A 20,608-nucleotide genomic window follows, 5' to 3' on the forward strand; every position below is an offset into this window, starting at 1 on the left:
ACCTGGGAGCTCTAGGTTAGTGTTCGCAAGAACTTGAAGATGATCATAACGTCGGACCATGAATCTGTCGAACTTGATCACAGGAGCGTCCGTCTGAACCTCACCCATACGTGTTGAAGGGATGAAACGAAGCACGAACTGATCCTCCGTAACCTTGTACATGTGAGGCACACACGCAACTTCAAAGCGGTCCAATCTTACAATAGAACCGACTTTCAGATCGTTCCAGTAGTGGCTGAAACGGTTAGCGGGAATGAACCCCTGAATCACAGAGTCCTGCATAAAAGTTAAAAATTAAAGATCATGTATTCAGAAGTTCTCATATACGATAAAAGGTGAAGCTTCGATCTTCAGTAAGAGGCAAATAAATAGAATCGAAACAGTCATCAAACGGAAAAGCTTTGTTCTTCGGTAATTAAGCGAAACAATAAAATCGTAAAAATCCTCACCAATTCATCAAGGAGGAGAATCGTTATCCCCAAAATCTCATTGTTCTTGGTGATGTCTCTGGAATCCCAGAAACGGATGAGCCTACAAACGACGGTCTGAGCAGCTCGGCCGAGGCGAAGGGAGTTGAAAGTGGAGTAGGCGGCGGCGTTAGCGACGGGGGCGTTAAGGACGGCGGTGGTAGGGACGGGAGAACCTGATGAACCAAAGACAAAAAATGGAGTAGAAATTTTTTGAGCAAATGAAACCCCACCAGACAAGACCTCGATATATAGGAATATTTAAAATCCGTTACAGGAAGATGATTCGCGACGTCGAAAGAGATCATGCTAAGGTTCATAATGATCGAGTTAAAGAAATGGGCGCTGGAAGAGGAAGAGCCCCGCAAGCGAAGGATCGCGAAGGAGAGGCAACCCTAAACAGACGTAGGGAGACACATAGGAGGACGGCTACCGCCGGAGAAGCCCAAAATAAAATAGAAAAGCCCACGCGCTAAAAATGCTGACGTGTCCTTCCAGGAGAGACTCAAGTGTCCTATTATATTATAGATTTATAGAAATATATGACTTCAAAGGGGTCACATCAAACGGATGCAAACGTCAAAATTTAGTTCTCCTAAACAAAACTTAATGAGAACTTGAACTCGGCCTATTGTATGAGGATTACGTCTTAATTGCTAGGATGTAATATGATAACGTAAATTCGTATATTTTGTATTAACCGAGACCGAATCCACACTAAATAAGGGATTTGGCAGATCGGACTTCTAATAAATTTGCAAAAATAAAAATAAATTTGCAAAATAAAAATAGTTCCTCTGCTACATACTTTCTTCGTTTTATAATAATTTTTTTGTTATAATATAAGAGTTAATTTTAATGCAATTTCAGTTATTTTATTTCCTTACCCTATATAATTAAAAATAATAAATGCAATAAATTTATAGTTAAATAAGAGTAAAACTGAATATCTAACCATCTTTAATATGTATGAAAAATGTAAAAAGATATCTAATATGAAACATAGAGAGTATATATTTTAATAAATTTAGTTAAAAACTTGCAATTAGTAGATATTGGAAATAATTATAGTGTTGGTGGCGATGTGGCTCCACCAGTTGCTCTTTTATTACGAATGTAGTCTTCTCCATGTGTACAAAGATACGATTATGGTGTTGATTCATAAAATACTAATTATTTAATAATATTCAATTTTAAAAAAGAAACCTCACTAATAAAAATTTAAGGATTTTATATAATTAAACAGCAGCAAAGATTCCCGAGATATGTCTACTACATGAGAAATGGACCCAATCGATCTGATAGCTACGTTGTCAAAAAGATTAATATTAACCTGTTCGAAATAGAATATTATATATAAATTTTTGAGAATGGAGGTCCCGTAGACTATTTAAGAAACATGGTGACATGTTTTTGTAGTCTAAAGAAAGAAATATTTATTTATGACAATATATACATAGAACATATATAGAAAAAAATTGTATGATATAATAGTGTGTTCACAAGGGCTTACCAAACCTGTGACATGATTTCATTGAACGTTAAAAATTATAAAATTTTGTTGCAAATTGTCAAAAAGAGATGGACCCACTAGCCGATAAGGGGATCTATGGCAAAATCGTCCGCTAGTAAAAAAGCATCTTTATAAATGATGAAACGGCGGCGTGTAGGGGCGCAGGTGTTCATTGTGCGCATGTTTCTTCTGTAAAGCCTCAAGCGTGTAAGTTCGTGGAAGGTTCGTTTCTGGTTTGTCTCGTCTCGGCTGGGAGCTTTGTTGCAACTACAGAGTTTTTTGGCTCATAGTCATAGTCGTATGTGTTTCACAGCCTCGGCTGTTTTGGCTCCCAGTTTAAGGAAGGATGACAAGAGCTCTTCGGTTTCAGTCTTAACATTTTCAATATCTAACTATTCCCAGACCTGATATACCTATTTGTAGTTCTATCTGAAGCAAATAATTATCTCCTTCTTGGCTTAAAATTAGTCTTTGATAGTATAGTTAAAGTATATATATCGTTCCTCACATTCTACAAAAAAAAAAAATATATCGTTCCTCAAGCAATGGAAATTCTAACTTAAAAGAACAAATCGTTTGTAGTGGGAAAGAGTTTGATCCATAGTAACATAGAGAAAAATATATAAATGAGAAAGAGTCCGGTCCAAAACATATGTGTGGAAATCAAAGCATATGTCATACGCCTCCGGTGTTATTGTTATAATTTTATGTTGGTTTTACCTTTTTAGTGTGTTAAGAGTAATATGATGAAAATTTACATTATATATGTAGGTGGTAGTCTGGTAGATGTTAATGTTACTTTGCATATGTACTTATGTCTTGATTTCATGTCAAATACAACTCTATAAAATATGTAGTCTAGAAGTTATATATCAACATGATATAAACGTATGAGAATAATGTAAATATAGTATGTTGTCAACCTTTTTTAGTGGAATCGAGTTGAAAATATATATAAAAGGAATGATATATTCATTATTAATTAATTTAAGTTTGAAACTTCACCATATGTAATCGTCAAATAATTTACAAATATGCCATTTCTCAAATGTGGTGACGAATTACAGGTTTACTATATTAATATTTGTGTGAAACAGAAGCAAAACAAGCAACTCGTTGGGTAAAATCTGCAGTTTCTGCACCAGATTAAAGAAAACCTGCAACATTGCCGCCTTTACATAAACACACTCTCTATACACACATAGGTAATAGGTTATTTGCAGTCCTGTATATTTGTTTATGATAGTATGCAAGTTGGTTAGATTTATAAAGTTTCAAGAAAATAGTCAAGTTTCGTTGTCTACAAACCGTTGCTTAAGAGTGGGAACATGTTATTCAATATTTAAACAATCCTTTTTAGCTGCTGCGCAAGCAAGTTACTTGCAAAACGTAGAACCAAAGATTGCCATGCTAATATTGATATAGCTGCATATTCGTGCATTTCACATCAATATTATAACTTTCATTTTATAAAAGGTATCATTATACAATTTATTAACAGACTAGATGTTTATAATATAAAATTCTCGTAAACCTCATTAGACCATTAGTGTCGACCTTACCTTTGACATCAAGGACAAAATACCATTTTTTTCTTGAAATAACCAGGCCGGCACAGAGGGCAAGCCATCCAAGCCATGGATTAAGACATCCAAATTAGTAGGACATATTTTTTGGAAAAAAACTTATAAGTATGTATAAACAAATAAAATTTTGTAGGAAAATCTTAAGATTAATTGCTTCAATACACTCATGAATCAAGTTCTAATTTCTTTTGAATCTAGATTTGAACAATTCCAAATATATAAAATTTCTTTTGGATTTTTGTTTATTTTTAAAAAAGTAATACGTGCCAGTGAGGATACATTGAGGGCATTATGTTTGAATTTGGAACTTTCTTTAAAGAATGGTTATCATTTAGATATAACTAATGATGGTTTTTTTTTATGGAAAAAAAGATTCTTCGAAAATCAATATCAAAAAAATTAGAAAATCTATTGACGTGCTCAACTTTTTTTTAAATGGAGGATGATTTAGAAAATTTCTAACACATATTTTTTACCATTCCGGTGACGAACACCATAACTGAATAAAATATTTCAAAACTCGAGTTGGTAAGAAATTATTTGCGATATATTATGTCACAAGAAAGGTTAAATGAATTGGTTATATTATCAATTGAAACGGAAATGGCTATAAGAAATGGCTGTAAGAAGATCTATATTTCAACAATAATTGTTTTAATATCACTATTTTTTTTATAAACAGACTATGGAATTTGACTTTTTTAATGAAAACTCAAATTCTTTTTGATAATGCGTTATGATCTTTTATCAAGGCATAATTTTAAATTTTTGATTGGGACATCATAAAAAGTTAGTCCGGCACTGAAAATAACACATGTATTATGAAAAAACTATAAATATCCAACTTTTTCTTGAAATAACACATGTATCATAAATAATTTATATTTTGAAAAAAAAAATTATAAAGTAACTTATGTTATGAAATAGTGGATGTATAGAAAAAATAGATAGCTGTTGAAAAAAACTGTAGATAGCTGTTGAAGAAAAATGTAGATAGCTGTTGAAAATATAGATCTCTAACTCTAAATGCTAATTCAATAAATCGCCAACTTTGATGTGTTTGCGTTACAATATTTTTTCTCATCATGTCTTAATTCGAATCAATGAATATTTTGTTAGTCATAGAAGTACAACTAATGATTTGGTAGATGGAAAAGATGTATACTTTTTGCTTATATACGATTTATGTATTTTAAACCCATATGCCTTTTGTTTTTTTGGACAACAACCCATATGGCTTAACAATTTAGCTTTTATTCTATTTTTTAATAGAACCCGGAAATCCTGGATGTCAATAGTCACACTAAATACTAATGCGAAAACGTAAAAAATAATTAGATGCTACCGTTACCTAAAAAAAGTTAATGGCATGATTTTACAGCAGCTGTTTAATCTTATTTATTATATAAAAAGAGAGAAGAGATTGGTCTATAAAAAGGAGAGGGGGTGAAGTTCGAAGCTATCTTATAGCAAGTTCTTTTTAGCTTTCGTTCCTTCTTTTGCTCAGATCAAAGAACTCTCTCTCTCTCTCCTTCTCTGCCATCTTCTGCGTTCTCTTCTCTGCCAAAGACACAGAGAGAGTAAATATTCATTTAAAGAGAAAAAGAGGAACAAGTGTAACTTAAATCAGTTGTGGTCTTTGTTTGCTTCTGATTTGTTCTCACCTTCTTCTTCTTTAAAAGAGAAAAACACGTAAGTCACTCTGTTTCTCACTAAAGAAGAAAAAACAAAACTTTACACTCTGCTTTATAATTGATCCTCGTAACTGTGTTCTCTGCCTGTATCTCACCTGAATCATCTTCCAGCCTGATCTCTCTCTCACACACACAGATCTAGTAGAGGCAAATCATAGAGAAAGCAAAAATGTCGGCGGGAGAAGAAGCAATAGTAGCTAGCGGAAATGACCACGACGGAGATCAGAATAACGGTAACCACACCGGAAAAACCGAAGAATACGACCCCTCCACCGGTTCTGCACTAAGCAACTTTCTCTGGCACGGTGGCTCTGTCTGGGACGCTTGGTTCAGCTGCGCATCTAACCAGGTATACCAACCCTCAAAAATCGAGAAAAAAAAATCAAGAAAATCTTGATTTTTAAGAATCCTCAAAAGATCTGTGGTTTTGGCACCTTTTCAGGTGGCGCAAGTGCTTCTGACACTACCGTACTCGTTCAGTCAACTAGGGATGTTATCAGGAATAGTACTTCAGATCTTTTACGGCTTACTCGGAAGCTGGACTGCTTACCTCATCAGTGTTCTCTACGTTGAGTATCGAGCTCGTAAGGAGAAAGAAGGCAAAAACTTCAAAAACCACGTTATTCAGGTATATAATTATCATGCTAATCACTCACTAACTGTAATTAAAAATTCACTAAATCATTTTAATAACAGTGGTTCGAAGTACTCGATGGGTTACTCGGCACATACTGGAAAGCAGTAGGCCTCGCATTTAACTGCACTTTCCTCTTGTTTGGATCTGTAATCCAACTCATTGCTTGTGCCAGGTCTCCTTAATCTCTCTTTTAATGATGATCTCTCCTTTTGATTATTAATGGATGATTAATATAAAATGATGATTGATTTGTTGCAGTAACATTTATTACATAAACGATCACTTGGACAAGAGAACATGGACTTACATATTCGGCGCGTGTTGTGCAACCACTGTGTTTATACCGTCGTTCCATAATTATCGAATCTGGTCATTCCTCGGCTTGGGTATGACCACCTACACGGCATGGTACTTGGCCATCGCCTCCATTATCCACGGCCAGGTATTCTATTAAACATATTTAGATTTTTCTTTCAAAATATAATATTACAGATAAATACATTGTCGTTTTCATATTTTTATGCTTTGCATTGAGGTGACAGTATATGCCCTTGATTTAAAAGAAATTATATTCGAATTTCTCTTTTAAGAATAAGGAAAAAGAATTGAATTATTCCTTGCATCTAAACCCAAATTAGTATTTATTTATGCTTCTAAAACTAGGCAATTATAGAATTGTTTTAATATTCTCTTTATCAAATCACTGTTTAAGATTTGTTTTTGATGTCTTGTGGTTTATCTTTAATTTTTAGACGGAAGGTGTGAAGCACACTGGTCCAACAAAGCTAGTCCTTTATTTTACGGGAGCTACCAATATCTTGTATACCTTTGGTGGTCACGCAGTTACTGTGTAAGTTATCACTTAATAATTATTGTTAATCCATCTATATTTTATAGGTTAGTAATTTTTTATTAAATTCTGTCAGATATAGTTGAATACTATGTATATAAAGCTCGATTGGCAGTAAAAGTAATTTAATATTAAATTGTGGGTGCTGTATTGTTTTATCGCCGCTTCTATTGCAGCTTTTGCCGGCAAATAAGGTGTAATATTGTTAGTCATGATGATTATCATTAGTACAGTATTATTTTCTATCCTTATAGCAGAAGCTAGAAAATGTTACAAAAACATTTATAGCCTTTAATAAATAGTAAGCGTCAATAAAACTAAATAATAAATTTAATATTCCTATCCCTATACTATTGAATGCCACCCAAGCACCTCTACTAGCAACAGTAACGCGTCTACGAAATGTCACATACACCCTTATGCTTATGTGATCATTTGTGATTTAATTATGAGGTATTAACAGCAAAAGTTTAATTATGCAGTGAGATAATGCATGCAATGTGGAAACCACAGAAGTTTAAGTACATTTACTTGATGGCGACGTTATACGTTTTCACACTAACGATTCCGTCAGCTTCCGCCGTTTACTGGGCCTTCGGAGACGCACTTCTCAACCACTCTAATGCTTTTTCTCTTCTCCCCAAGAACGGGTGGCGTGACGCTGCCGTTATCCTCATGCTCATTCACCAAGTAAGTTATAATAAACCTTTAGTATATTAATGTTTATTGTTTTTATCATAAGGTTAATAATGAAGCTTAATGTAATGTGTTAATGCAGTTTATAACGTTTGGATTCGCGTGTACCCCGCTCTACTTTGTGTGGGAGAAAGTGATAGGGATGCATGACACAAAAAGCATTTTCTTGAGGGCTTTAGCTCGATTGCCTGTGGTTATACCGATATGGTTCTTAGCTATTATCTTCCCGTTCTTTGGTCCGATCAATTCAGCGGTTGGTGCTCTTCTGGTTAGCTTCACCGTCTATATCATCCCGTCCCTTGCTCACATGCTCACTTACCGATCTGCCTCAGCTCGTCAGGTTTGCTTTTACAAATCTCCTCTATTTAACTAGCGCCATATATGGAGAATCGAACTTAAATATCGAGACTACAAACGGTTTACATTTTGCGCTATAACATGATCAAGATATTATAACATGCATATGCAGAACATTATCGTGGCTTGATTGAAAACAATGGTTTAGATTTACAAACCTATAATCATTATAATTCTCCTAATGATGTGCGAGTATTGAATAATTATATAGTTAAGGGTAGGGTTCTGAATATATATTATTGTCAACGGAGGGTATAAAGGTCTTGTTCATAAGGATAGATGGGGTTCAGTGTTCCGTATCTTACGGAAGATGGGATCATCACCCACATTCCTTACTGGCGTCCCCTCCAAATTATTTATTTGAGTTGGTTTCAAAGTTCTTATTTTTATTATTCCTTTTTAAAAAGTAAAAAAAAATACTATGTCATGTTTTCTGGTTAGGTTAGAATTAGTAATCGACCATGAAATACTTTTTGTTTTTTTTCCTCTGTTTCAAACTCGTGTATATTATATTATTACTGACAATAGAAAAGAAAAAGAAGTTAGAAAAGGGATAGTTTATGAGGAAAATAAGGGAGAGAAGAGAATAGGCAAGAGTCAGGAGCTGTACAATAGAGACTGTCTGCCTAACATTGATCTAAAAGTGAATGTCTGAGTATGACAAATCACGATCATAACTCTCTCTCTCTTTCGCATTCATGGGTCAACACAGCTTTGGCTTTTGTCCATTACCATACGACAAACACATACAGTCACTCATTACCTCTCTCTACAATAGTTCTTGATTTTTTTTTATCCTTTGGATTTTTCTTGTAGAATGCGGCGGAAAAGCCACCGTTCTTCATGCCAAGCTGGACGGCGATGTACGTGTTGAATGCTTTCGTGGTGATATGGGTTCTAATAGTCGGATTCGGGTTTGGTGGATGGGCAAGTGTAACCAACTTTGTTCGTCAAGTCGATACTTTTGGTCTCTTTGCTAAGTGTTACCAATGTAAATCACCGGTTCCAGCTGCCGCCACTCATGCTCCGGTCTCTGCTTTACACCACCGCCTTTGAGAGATCTAGCCAGCATATATAATCTAATGCTTTTGTGGAGTTTATTAAAAATTATTTGTTCTTATTTTCGTGTTTTGTGTTTGTATACATGTTGGGAGTAAAAAGTCACGAAAATAGTGTACTTATTACACATCCCCTTTGAATGCGTGTTAAGCTCTTAGTTTTTTTGGGTGTTGTATTTTTTACTCGTTAGGTCGATAATATAGTAATGTGTGATTTCTTAATTTGGTATTGTTAAAACAATAGGCTGCTAAAAAGTTGAATCGGCTTCTCTTTTTTATTTGGCTTGTGGTAAACACATAATAATCCTTTTTATCATTTTCATTGTTGGTGTGGCTAATTTGTATTATTTAATGAATTTGTTTTTAGAAATTAGATTTTCTCTAGCATTTTTATGCGAATTAGAAAAACTAAATTTCACACATGTAAGAATACATTCATTAAAATCCGAATGTTACATTTATAAAAAAGATTGGGTGAAAAGGATATTTATTTTTGCAAGTTTTTACTTAATTGGGAAATAAATACAGAGAACAATGGACAAGTAGGACCGACGGAGCCGGTCATTTATATATGGGGCACATGGCTGTGGGGAGGGACCGCACGTGGCTTCTTGGTCTGAGTCACGTGCCATTATTGACTTCCCACTCTTTCTCTCTGATCAGAAACTTTGAAGGAATGGATCAGAGGACCCGTTCTTGTCCCTCTTATTAAATATGACATGTGTTCATATCATTACTCAATCGTTACCCATATCATACGCTCTAGTTTCACATGTACCTTTGGATGAACGGAAACTATATAATATTCACTAATATTCTCGTTCCTGTACTCTTAATTTGACCTTTTGTTTTTATTTTGTATATATAAAAAAGTAAAGCGCTTTGGGAAAATGTTTAGTCTAATATCAAATAATCATCTTTGTAGAAAGAACAAAAAGACATGAATGTAGTAAATATAAATGTCACACAATGTGAGTGTGAAGAAAAAAGAAACACATAATGTAGCACACAATGTGAATGCGAGTGAGTTGCGTCTGAGAAGTGCAGCCGGGACTCGCTACGAAGGGGAGAAGTAACGCTGGTTATTGAGTGGGTCAAATATTCATGACTCCTAACCATGTGGCGAGATGTGAATCCTCTTTTAATTTGTTCTGGTTTTAGCCATGTGAACTTTATTACAAAAGTTTTTTTATTTGTTTTAATAGAGACTTCTATTCGTGAAAGATAGAGTATTTTGGAAACATAAAATCTTGTTAACATGGATATATCCCAATTTGAATTTTAAAGAAGGTACTTGTGAAAGAGAACTACTAGATAGCATTCTACAAGGGTATTCAAAAATCAGAAGATACTTTCGTCAAATTTCTCAAAACAACTTAAATGTGTGTATAATTCAAAACATGATCGGTCTTGAGATTTTTTTAAATATAAACAATTCAGTAAAAACATTAACAAAATTATAACATATAGGGCAATATCTTTATATATATTAACTCTTAAAAATTTTAGGGGTCCAAAGCTAAAGTTTCACTTGGCTGTATCAAAACCAGCTCTAGTTCAAAGTTTGTTTACTATTTTATGTCCAAACTTAATTAGGTATCGTTTCGACATAGTAGCTTGTATGTTTTGTCCCGAACAAAAAACAACTGATCATTTCTTAAATTTTTGGTGGAGCTTCGTGTTTTCTTTCTCACTTTGTGACTCCCAAACACTGGACGTTAAACCCCCACAGTGACAAAAAAAAGACGTTAACCCTAGTCGAACGAGAACATTTCATGTAAATAAGCTCTGTAGCCACTAAATTTAGTAGCCCAATAATTTGGGCCTAAATAAGCCCACTAAATATGAATAAGGGAAGAGGGCCGAAAAGAGCTCATGTCCCTCCTGCACCTCCGAGGAAAGATAAGTTTTGAGAACGACGAGAAGATCAAAGATCGACGAGTCTCTCTATTAGGACAAAAGACTTCTTGTCTTATAAGCTTTATTATGCCTGCGACTCTTTGCTGTTATGTAAACATCCTCACTTTCAACTTGTATGAAATTAAGTCAATGTTAGAGATGTTGTTTAGACGAAACTAATTGAGATTATCAATAAAAAAAACCTAAAGCAAAAGTGTAAAGACTGTAATTAAAAACGAGAATCTATAAACATATGAAATGAATATTTTGTCTCTTCTTGGAACTCAAGCGTGAGAGTTTATGATATTTCTGCAGACTGTGCAGTGTGTGGAGATGAGCTTGTGCATCACGCTTCCTTGTTCAATCTCAATCTTTCTCGTCACTTTATTCCACAGATGCACCATGTAACTCCCTTTGCTCATTTCTTGTACCGTCTTCTCCACCCATGTTGCTTCTCCCGTCGTGTTTGGTTTCTTGAAAAGCCTCGGGATGTCAAGCCAGTTCACCGGATAGAAAGCACCCGGCGGAAAGATCGTGAGATTGAACTCAGGTTTGTCTCCTAATCTCTTGATAACTCTAGTGACCAGGTAAGGACTGTTGTGTCCCCATCTGTTCCCGTTGAATGTTGTAGCGTACTCGTTCAAGAACTCTCTCATGAGTGGGTGGTAAGGGTCAAAGACCATCACTGCGTTGTTTAGCGTTCTCCATTTCCTGGCATCTTGTTCCAAAGTCTGTACTCCGATAGCGTTTCTCAGCCGAGTTATGTCGTTGAGGAAGATGATGTCCGTGTCTAGGTAGACACCTCCGTATTTGTAGAGCACCGCGAGTCTCGTTAGGTCAGAGAGGTTCATGAACAGAGGGATGGACCCTGGATCCATGTCGCCGCTCTTTAGTTTGACAAGCCAAGGCTCTGCGGGTGTGTTCTCGACGAGGAACGGGATGTCTAACGTTACGGCGACGAGGTTGAAACCTAGAGAAAGAAACGGGTTAAGGATGGTGTGTCCTTGAGGTGAGTCTAAGGAGTTGGAGAGAATCACCAAGCAAGCGTTGGGATTGGTGGTGAAGAGAGTGTCGACGGCTAAGATCTCTCTTGGTCCAAAGGACTTTGCTGGAGAGAGCCAGATCATGAAGAAGTGAGCTGAGCAGTTCTTGTTGTGTAACTCCGAAACTCTTTCATGGAGCCTTTTGCTCTTGTTTGTTGAGTTTAGTATCTCAAGCTCAGGCAGCTTGCTTCTGAACCAATTGATTCTCTGCCTCTTGTTAGCCTTAGGGGGAGGTACCAACGGATCTAACTCCTGCTCTTCTTTTTCATCCGAGAAACTGCTACTAGGCACGTTTGGTTTGACCGGTGGCGTATCGTCAGAGACAATAGATGTTGAAGGTTTCATGTAGAGGAGATGCAACAGAACACAGACTGAAAATATTGCCAACATCAGTAAGGTCTTTTCTCGCATCTTAATCTTTTGGAAAAAAAAACACTCTTGTTTGGTGTTCCTTAGCTTTACGTTTAGACAGAACTAGAGTTACATGATCAGTTCCTAGTTCTTGTTCTAGACGGAGTAAGATTAGCACATGTGTGTGGCCGTGTGGTGAGGGAACGCACATGGCTTCTTCGTTGTGAGTCACGTGCATTATTGACTTCTCACTCTTTCTCTCTGATCTGACTGAAAGAATGGATAAGAGGAAGGTTCTTGTATCTTATTTAAGTACGGGATGTGTTCATTACATCACTAGATCGTTACCTTGTTATATGCTCTTGTTTCGCATGTCCTTTTGGAAGAAAAGATTCTCAATATATGTATTATATACCAACATGCTCGTAAGACAAATTGTTTTTAAAGACATGTTGAGGTAGAATTATAAAAACATGTTGAGTTCATCTTTCACATTTTCTAGGTATAGTTTTTGGATTAGAGTGTATTAAACAAAACTAACAATATTAATATGAAATGATTACACTGTCTAAATCTTGTTTAGGTCAATCTTAGGACTTTGATTACAAAACTAACAATATTAGTAAGAGGATGGCGATGACTCCTTCTTGTCCAACATTGACTTTGTTGCAATGCTTGTTACCCGTAGATTCCCCGGAACGCTATGCTTTATGTTCTGCACAGAAGAAGCTTACAGTTTTGTGAGAAGTTAAGGAAGAAAACGAAGAAAAGCTAACTGAGTAGCTTCAATGGTTAAAGGAACAAGGAGGAACCGTACCATGTGCCTCATGGCCATATCAAGAGACGACCTAGAGAGAGTTCTCCCGAATCCCGAGTTCATCTTATCGTCATGTTTCGGAGGTGGTAGTTTCCTCATGTTCACCACTCTTTCCACCATTTGAGTCCCCATCAAAACAGGGTTCACATCATCGCTAGTCTTGGACGATCTCCCACCAGAGCTGTTGTATCCTCTGCCTCTGGAAGCTGAGACAGGTCTAGCTGGTATTTCACGGATTGTTAAAGATGTTGACTTAGCCGCAGTAGGAGCAGACTTCCCCACAGAGGATGAACGTGTACAGGAAGATGCTCGTGGGTTTGATTTGATTGAAGAGGCTTTACAAACTGGACTCGGATTCCGAGCAGAGTTGGTTGGTCTTGTGGAAGATGATGTGGTTCGTGGAGTTGGGGTGGCTTGTCTTGAAGGCTTACTTTTTGTTTTTGGTTCTGCAATGGTGTTGGATTGTTTCCTTACAGGTGTTGAAGAAACCAATCTTGGGATTTGCTTGGAAGCCTTAACGCTCAACGTCACAGGCTCTTGCTGAATGTTTTCGACCTTCAAAAGAAAAAGATTAACATGAATCAGCAGGAGAGATCATCATTAAGAAGAGTAAGTTTATAACATGGCGAATGAACACATTATACAGTGAAGTGAACCGTATTACTTGGGGCTAGAAGAGATGTTACACAGACTGGTTGAAGAGCAGGAAAGTATAACTTGGAAGTTTTGTAATTTGATTCTCAATCTCACCCGTGGTTTTAGAGCAGTGGACCTAGCTGCTTTAGGCTGCTTAGGTTGAACCATAGAGTTCTCTTGCGCTTCTTTCTTCTCACCTAGTGTCTCTGGAGCAGCAAGTAACCTGATGAAAAATATCATCTATAGATATTTATGTCTTCAACAAAAAAGATGCCGAATCAAATCCATTGAGGCATCTACATTCTATCTAACAGAAGCAAACATCAATCAGATAAGACCTGGATTCTTAGAAACAAGCTAATGTTCAGATTCAAACTCTAATACAGATTCAGCTCAAAGAAGTACCACTCATAATCAGATTTGTTGTTCTCGGAGTCCAAGAACTTTTCAATAGCGCTCCTACGCTGATGAACGTATCTCGTGGTTGTTGACACTAAACTCTCTGTGGTAGTAGTCTCGTCAACACTGTTTGTTCCTGTGAACAAATCCAAAATTACGATAATACACCAACCATTCAAATACTAGAAAATCCACCAGACTTTTCTCGTTAGATCTAACCACTAACTATAAACAGCTAACGAGGTTCAAAATCTGAGCAAACAACACTATAGATACTTCAAATGTACAGTCGTATCGAACTAAAGCAGAGATTCATCATTGATTGTGCTATTCCGATTCTCAGATTCAGGTTCCGTGAGCTCAGATTCGGAGAAAGCGTAACTAACCAGGCTCTGAGAGAGAAGAAACGCCTTGAACCTTCTTCTCGCGCCTTCGCATCTCCAGGAACAGAGAGAGTTCTTCATCTACGTCTCGAGCCACAACGTTCGCCATTTTCGAAAACCTCTTCTTCACTATCACTTTCAGCTAAATAAACAACGATGGAGAAGAGGAAGAAGAAATTTAACGAAGCTGCCACTGTTTTCTATTTGTCAGGTACTCTTTTGCAGTAGAGGAGCTGGAGCGTTGAAGGTGGGGGCATCGATGTATAATTGATGTAGGTCCCTTTGACTGAATATATTGAATCTGAACCGTTGGATGTATAACGGCGATGAGTGATCTGACGGTTGGTATTTGAATGGACTGACAAAAAATGAAGTAGCCTCGTATATCGTGTGATTCAAACTCCTAACGACCCGGGTTTTTTTTATTTGTTTTTGTTCCACTCTATATCTAACAGGCCCAGTAGCTAATTCATTCGGCTTTTAAGTCCATGGAAGCCCACGAAAGACCGGTACTGAGAAATATATGTATCGATCAACCGACTCTCAAGTAAGCTGTATCAAACCAAAATGTATGCATGGGTTAGTTACTGTGATGGATGAACATTCAGATTTGCGATTAGATTTTTTTTTTTTTTTTTTAAGTTTTCTCTTTATCGGTTCTAAAAGTTTACACCATGCACATATTTTGGTTTGATACGGTTAAGAGGAGTGTTTAATAACAGTTTATTTCTAAACACATCCTAATTTGGAGGAAAAAACCTAGTATAATCCCATACTATCTGCTAAGAAGAATGATTAATCATAAAATAATGAGATAGAGCATTAGACAAAAGAAAATATTAATAGATATATAGTTCATCTAAACCCACACATGAACATCACAAAAACTTCTCAAAACTCATCATCATCAAGATCACAACACAAAGCATAATGTGAGAATACACTCACTGAATCTCAGAAATCTCTCTCACAAGTTCTTTGATATTTGAAATGAATCAAGAAATTGGGAAAATTTATCATCTCCACTGTGTCCCTTTGAGAGTTTTTGTTTCAACACATTGACAGTAGTCCAGATTTAAGATGAGAAAACTCCTTCACCGACAGCAGCGGCAACATTGTTCATCACTTGATGTCCCAAGTGAATAACATTTGGTTGTTCTGAAATAAACATTTCCGTAAAACTATTATTGTCCATCTAGTAACGTATATGTACTAATATAAAATATGAAATTTAACTCACTCTGAGGAAGTTTGTCAACGAAGAAACAAATGGCAATAATGATGTAGCAAAGCAATAGAACCAATCCCTTCATGTAGTGAGAAGTCCCATCCTAAAGAACCACAAAACATAACACATAAGCATTGATGAATTATGTAAATCATAGTATAATGGACCAATAATCATTGTAAGGGGCTGAAAATGTCTAACCTGTAATGTGAAGGCTGTGATTATAATGGAAAGAGCAAGAGAACCGGTTTCAAGGAGATTGAAATTGAGATCCATGTTAATTCCTATAATCCACGCTACGATAATGGTCAAGGGGACGACAAATAAGCCAATCTGAGTTGCAGAACCTAAGGCAACTCCCAAAGATATATCCTACAAGAATTTTGCATTAAATGAGTTCATGCATTGTATCATTTTTTTGTTATAAAGGGATATTGATGCTAAAATGAATCTTACAAGCTTGTTCTTAAAAGCGAAAATGATGGCTCCAGCGTGTTCAGCTGCGTTTCCAACAATAGGAAGCAATATGATACTTATGAAACTCACTGATAGTCCCCATGATTCCGATGCGTCCTAACCAAAGATAAAGCCATTTTTAAGTTTATTGGTAATCTGGTATATACATTAATATAATATGATTTATTAATATTCCAAAATTTATATAATATGATTTATTAATATTCCAAAATTTATACAGATTGATATTAAGAATCTTATATAAGAAATATAAAACACATGAACTAGTTAAAGGTCATGAAGCTTAACAAAAGTTACCTCAATGGTGGCCACAACATACTCTGATAGCAATGCGATGACTAGTGTCATCCCAACCAACCACACAAATCCACTCCAAAATCCAATCACTGCGGTTTCTTCCTCAGTGACATCGTCATTGTACGCATCATCCTGACCCAAAATTCGTTTTAAAGATTTGTTAGAACACGAGAAAAAACGACTTCCTTATTTATCTTAGGTGTATATATTTATTTGTATACCTGATCTTGTGCGTCGAACAATTGGCGGTGAGTAAAAAGCTGAAAAACGAGATACGCGATATAACTGATCAACATAACAATACTGCTGGCTCGTGACAAGTTCAGTGACATGTCAGCAATTAAATCAGCTGAAGTCTCTCCGGTTGCAACGTATCCGAACAACATTGGCAGCAAGTGACACAACAGTCCCATAAGGAGTAAGAAGAAGTTCACATCAGCTTGTTTCTGCAACAGTGACAAGAAAATACACGACAAAATCAAATTAATGTGGTTCCTCAAGTCCAGTATTTAGATATTAACCGGACTACCATACTACTACTACTTGATTGTTTATCAAGATAGGAGTTAACACATAATTACAATACCGGTTAAGACTAATTATACCAAGCCTATTTCATTTCTGGATCGGTTATCTTAAACTTATTGGTTTTGTTAATTTTTATGTAGGGAGATTATACCCGGTCGAACCGTTGCTCCCTTTGAAGATTTTTAATTCCACCACAGAAGAGTGAAGTCCCGAGAACCAATAGAAGGTTCGACAAAATCGAACCTAGAAGCGAGTACTTCACCACTGCGACCTTGTGATTGGTCAATGCCAGAATCGCGATGATCAATTCAGTTGCGTTTCCACACGTTGCGTTCAGTAGACCACCCACTGCGGTTCAAAACACAAACAAAACATTGAGTTTGGACTGATAAACTAAGTTGTCATTGAAATTGTAGGATATAACAAAACTAATAGTTGGTAAAGAAGACGTTACATGTAGGACCAGTGTAGAAAGCCAGTTGCCTGCACGGGATGCACGAGAGATTTTATTACACAGTCACCACATAAAATAAAACAAAAATTATAAATCACTAACAGACACATTTTTATTTCCAAACGATTCTAGATTGTACTATGTTGTCACGTCGACATATGAGTGGAAAATCATTGAGTGCGGTCGGTGATACCCGATTATGAAATGACGAATCCAGAAAGAATATATTGGTCCATTTATTTCAAAAAGCAAAGTAATAAAGGAACAAATATACGGTGGATTCAGACAAAACTAATGTTAGGTTCAAATTCAAATAATGTGCTGACAAAGTTGCAATGGGCTAAATCTTGAAAGAGACATACAATATTTGATTTAACGTAATATTTTATCTAAAGATGGATGGTTATATACGATTTCATTTCATAGACAGTTGGCTAAATCTTGTTTTGATCGAAAAGAAAATGTCGTAAGGTGAATAATTCAAATAAATAATGAATTGTAAATGGATAGAATAAGAATAAGTTTTTGGATGAGGATGAAATAAAGTACTTACTCTGTCAGAAAGCTGACTCGCTCAGCCAAAGGTGTGAGTCCTAGCAAGCTCAGTCCAAATATCCATGGCTGTAATATTCACCATTTTAACTTAATGTAAGTACGTTACTCGGGTTCAATGATGATGAACTGAGAGCCCAAACTTCGAGATCAAGAACAAGAGGAACACGATGATGGATGAAAATTTTATTAATATATCATCATGGTGTATGTGTTATGTTCGGTAAATATATTCTTTATCAATTACGTGGTAATGCACACCAAATAATCAAAAACGTTAATGATTGCAAAACCAATCAATTAAATTCTTCCATTGAATACATCTCCCTAATTTAGTGGAGTCTAATAAGTAATAATTCAATCAGATGCGCTAATTATGCCAAAATATATTACAAATTAACTGCCAAAATATATTACAAATTAACTGCAAATTTTCTCATTAATTGTTTACATTTTGGAGAATTAATTGTTTAATAAAAATATAACTGATAGTATTTCATATCTTTATCCTGACACGTAAAATGATCAATATCTAGATGTAATTTTGTATATTTGTTCAAAACAATAAAAAAAACTGAAGGAGCTTGAATGCTATTCTGTTTGATAATAGGTTCTAAATGTTAAGTTTACCAGAAAAGTTATGAAAATGAAACAAATCTCACCTGACTGAAGCCGCAATAAGTGCCAATAATGGCAGCTGGTATGGCCGGAAAAAGAATGGCAAGCTTTGTGCCGAGAATGACTTCTTGAAGATTAGAGAGAAAATCTTTAAGACCTTTGTAAGGAACCTTCTGGATCACTCGGAGGTCTGATTTTTTCCTCAACGATGAAGAAGACATGCTGTGAGCTGTTCTTCCTCCATATCTCAGCTCTCTGCTCGATCCCTTCGCAGTCATGGTTGCGTTCCCGTTCTCCGCCGCTGACCATTGTTCTGGAACGATCCCCGCCATTTCTACACTGGTTCAAAGTATGAAATCTATGTATAACAAGTATGTTTTGACTTGATATTAAAATATTTTGCTTTGCTGATTGATTTTTATGTTATGCTTATATAAAAAGGCGTCGCAGGTGTTTAAATAGTGAGTAGTAGTTATACGTTATATGGGTATCCATCAGAGGCAACTTCCAGGAAGTTTCGTTCGATTTATCTATTATTTATTTTTTTGGATTTTATTCTTTATTATATTTGGCAACAAATAGTAAAAGATGGTAGAGTATATATGTGTAGATGAAAAATTGTAAACACATGGCTAGCAAATCTGTATTTTTGGGAAAGTTAATTCTTCTAAATAGACTTTTTAGATAAAATTATCACAAAAAGAATTTTTAAAACGGAAAATGACCAAAATATTTTTAATAGATAAAAGGGGAAATTTCACTTATAGCACTTTGGTGATACCACTTTTCATGTTTACCATCAACATGAGGACATTTTCAAAAATACATTTTTCATTAAAGTATAAAAAACTAAATTGCCTTCTAACCTAATTTTGTTTTCCATCTTAAGTCTGTTATCGTCTTCTTCGTCAAGCTTACCTCGCCGTCGCCGTAGTTAAGAATTGAGCGCATCCTTCCGGTGTTCTATCGGCGACGTTGCTGCTCCTTTCTCATGAACAGTGTTCTCTCTCCTCTTATCTCTCAGTTCCAGTGAATCCTTTTTCTAGCTCCCTCCGATGACGTGTCTTCAGCAAATCCCGATGGTGTCCTTCCTGCTTTCTTCCTCTGCACCGACGACTCAGACAACCCAGCTCAACCATGGCGTTCACATAAGTTTGAAGAATCCCTCAGTTGCACGTGGTATTGCTCTTGGGTTGATGTCTCTTGACCCTCCCGAGCCACCAGATCTCCGCCAGATTTGGGATCTGTCATGGTGGAATCAAATCTTGTGACAGTCTCCTTTGAGTATGAAGTTTCATCTTCTATGTATGGCCCTGATTTGATTTAGGTTACGATAGGGATGGACTTGAGGGTTGTTCTGGCGGGGTAAAAGTACATCAAAGAACATCATTGGTTTTGTTTGAGTGGTATCTTTACATAGTTGCTAATCATATTCCAATGGATAGCACTTGCCTAGATAATTGTTGTCAGTGTGCTCTCTTCTGTTGCTTATAATGTTCTTGCAACTCCACACCCCTTTGTGGCTGAGGATTTCCTCACAATTTCAAGGTCATCAAAATGGTGTATGATCTCACCTTTGTAGCCAAGTTTCTTGCTGCTCTTTATGCCTTTATTGCGGCAGCATGTTTGGGTAGCAGTTCACCAAGTGCCTTCTCTGATTCCCATGGCTTCATCTCACCAATTAGCACTTTGATGTTTAACTTTAAATTGTTTAATTACTTTGTTTGCTTTTATCTGTGTTTATGTTATCTGCTAGCCTTTGATACAGCAGTTTTTTTCGTCATTTTGACAATGTTATTATGTTTGCCAAACAATTTCTCCATTGATGGAGCTTGAGTTTTATGTATAAAAAAGAACGAGTCATAAATATATATATATACATAAACACAGATAAAGGCAACCAGACAATAGATAATGTTCTGACTGTAGATCAAAGTAAGCATTATAAACTAGTATCTCATGTATTTCAGATATACTAGTTTCATGAAGAGATTATATAACTTATAACCCCTATAAAGTATATTATAACTTATTAAAAATTCACTTATAAACCTTTATAAAATTCAGA

At 35.9% G+C, this 20,608-nt stretch overlaps 4 protein-coding genes across 5 annotated transcripts; 1 reads left to right on the top strand and 3 right to left on the bottom strand.

Moving 5' to 3' along the window:
• The first annotated feature begins 5,001 nt into the window (after positions 1-5,001).
• Positions 5,002-9,174, top strand: LOC108855681 (auxin transporter protein 1). 2 transcript variants are annotated; one of them, XM_057009207.1, is made up of 9 exons: positions 5,002-5,258; positions 5,372-5,609; positions 5,703-5,888; positions 5,957-6,069; positions 6,156-6,339; positions 6,650-6,747; positions 7,230-7,437; positions 7,526-7,783; positions 8,617-9,174. In XM_057009207.1, exons 2-9 carry the CDS (start codon positions 5,430-5,432, stop codon positions 8,854-8,856), a joined length of 1,467 nt encoding a protein of 488 aa, XP_056865187.1. In that variant the 5' UTR covers positions 5,002-5,258; positions 5,372-5,429; the 3' UTR covers positions 8,857-9,174. The 2 variants fall into 2 exon arrangements, with proteins under 2 accessions (XP_056865187.1, XP_056865188.1); XM_057009208.1 differs by having other exon boundaries at positions 5,397-5,609.
• Positions 9,175-10,781: 1,607 nt separating this feature from the next.
• Positions 10,782-12,553, bottom strand: LOC108850990 (uncharacterized). The gene has a single exon (XM_018624428.2). It carries the CDS (start codon positions 12,209-12,211, stop codon positions 11,042-11,044), a length of 1,170 nt encoding a protein of 389 aa, XP_018479930.1. The 5' UTR covers positions 12,212-12,553; the 3' UTR covers positions 10,782-11,041.
• A 124-nt stretch (positions 12,554-12,677) lies between these two features.
• Positions 12,678-14,608, bottom strand: LOC108852559 (uncharacterized). The gene is made up of 5 exons (XM_018626062.2): positions 14,390-14,608; positions 14,010-14,139; positions 13,719-13,827; positions 12,969-13,523; positions 12,678-12,866 (listed from the first exon to the last, which is right to left on the bottom strand). Exons 1-5 carry the CDS (start codon positions 14,493-14,495, stop codon positions 12,771-12,773), a joined length of 996 nt encoding a protein of 331 aa, XP_018481564.1. The 5' UTR covers positions 14,496-14,608; the 3' UTR covers positions 12,678-12,770.
• A 600-nt stretch (positions 14,609-15,208) lies between these two features.
• Positions 15,209-18,975, bottom strand: LOC108855059 (vacuolar cation/proton exchanger 1). Its single transcript, XM_018628761.2, has 10 exons — positions 18,585-18,975; positions 17,924-17,991; positions 17,371-17,399; positions 17,068-17,264; positions 16,610-16,834; positions 16,389-16,520; positions 16,071-16,187; positions 15,816-15,986; positions 15,627-15,717; positions 15,209-15,544 (listed from the first exon to the last, which is right to left on the bottom strand). Exons 1-10 carry the CDS (start codon positions 18,870-18,872, stop codon positions 15,462-15,464), a joined length of 1,401 nt encoding a protein of 466 aa, XP_018484263.1. The 5' UTR covers positions 18,873-18,975; the 3' UTR covers positions 15,209-15,461.
• Between the last annotated feature and the right edge of the window lie 1,633 nt (positions 18,976-20,608).

The sequence above is a fragment of the Raphanus sativus genome, chromosome 4 (assembly GCF_000801105.2).
Source record: "Raphanus sativus cultivar WK10039 chromosome 4, ASM80110v3, whole genome shotgun sequence".
In the NCBI taxonomy this organism is placed as follows: domain Eukaryota; kingdom Viridiplantae; phylum Streptophyta; class Magnoliopsida; order Brassicales; family Brassicaceae; genus Raphanus; species Raphanus sativus.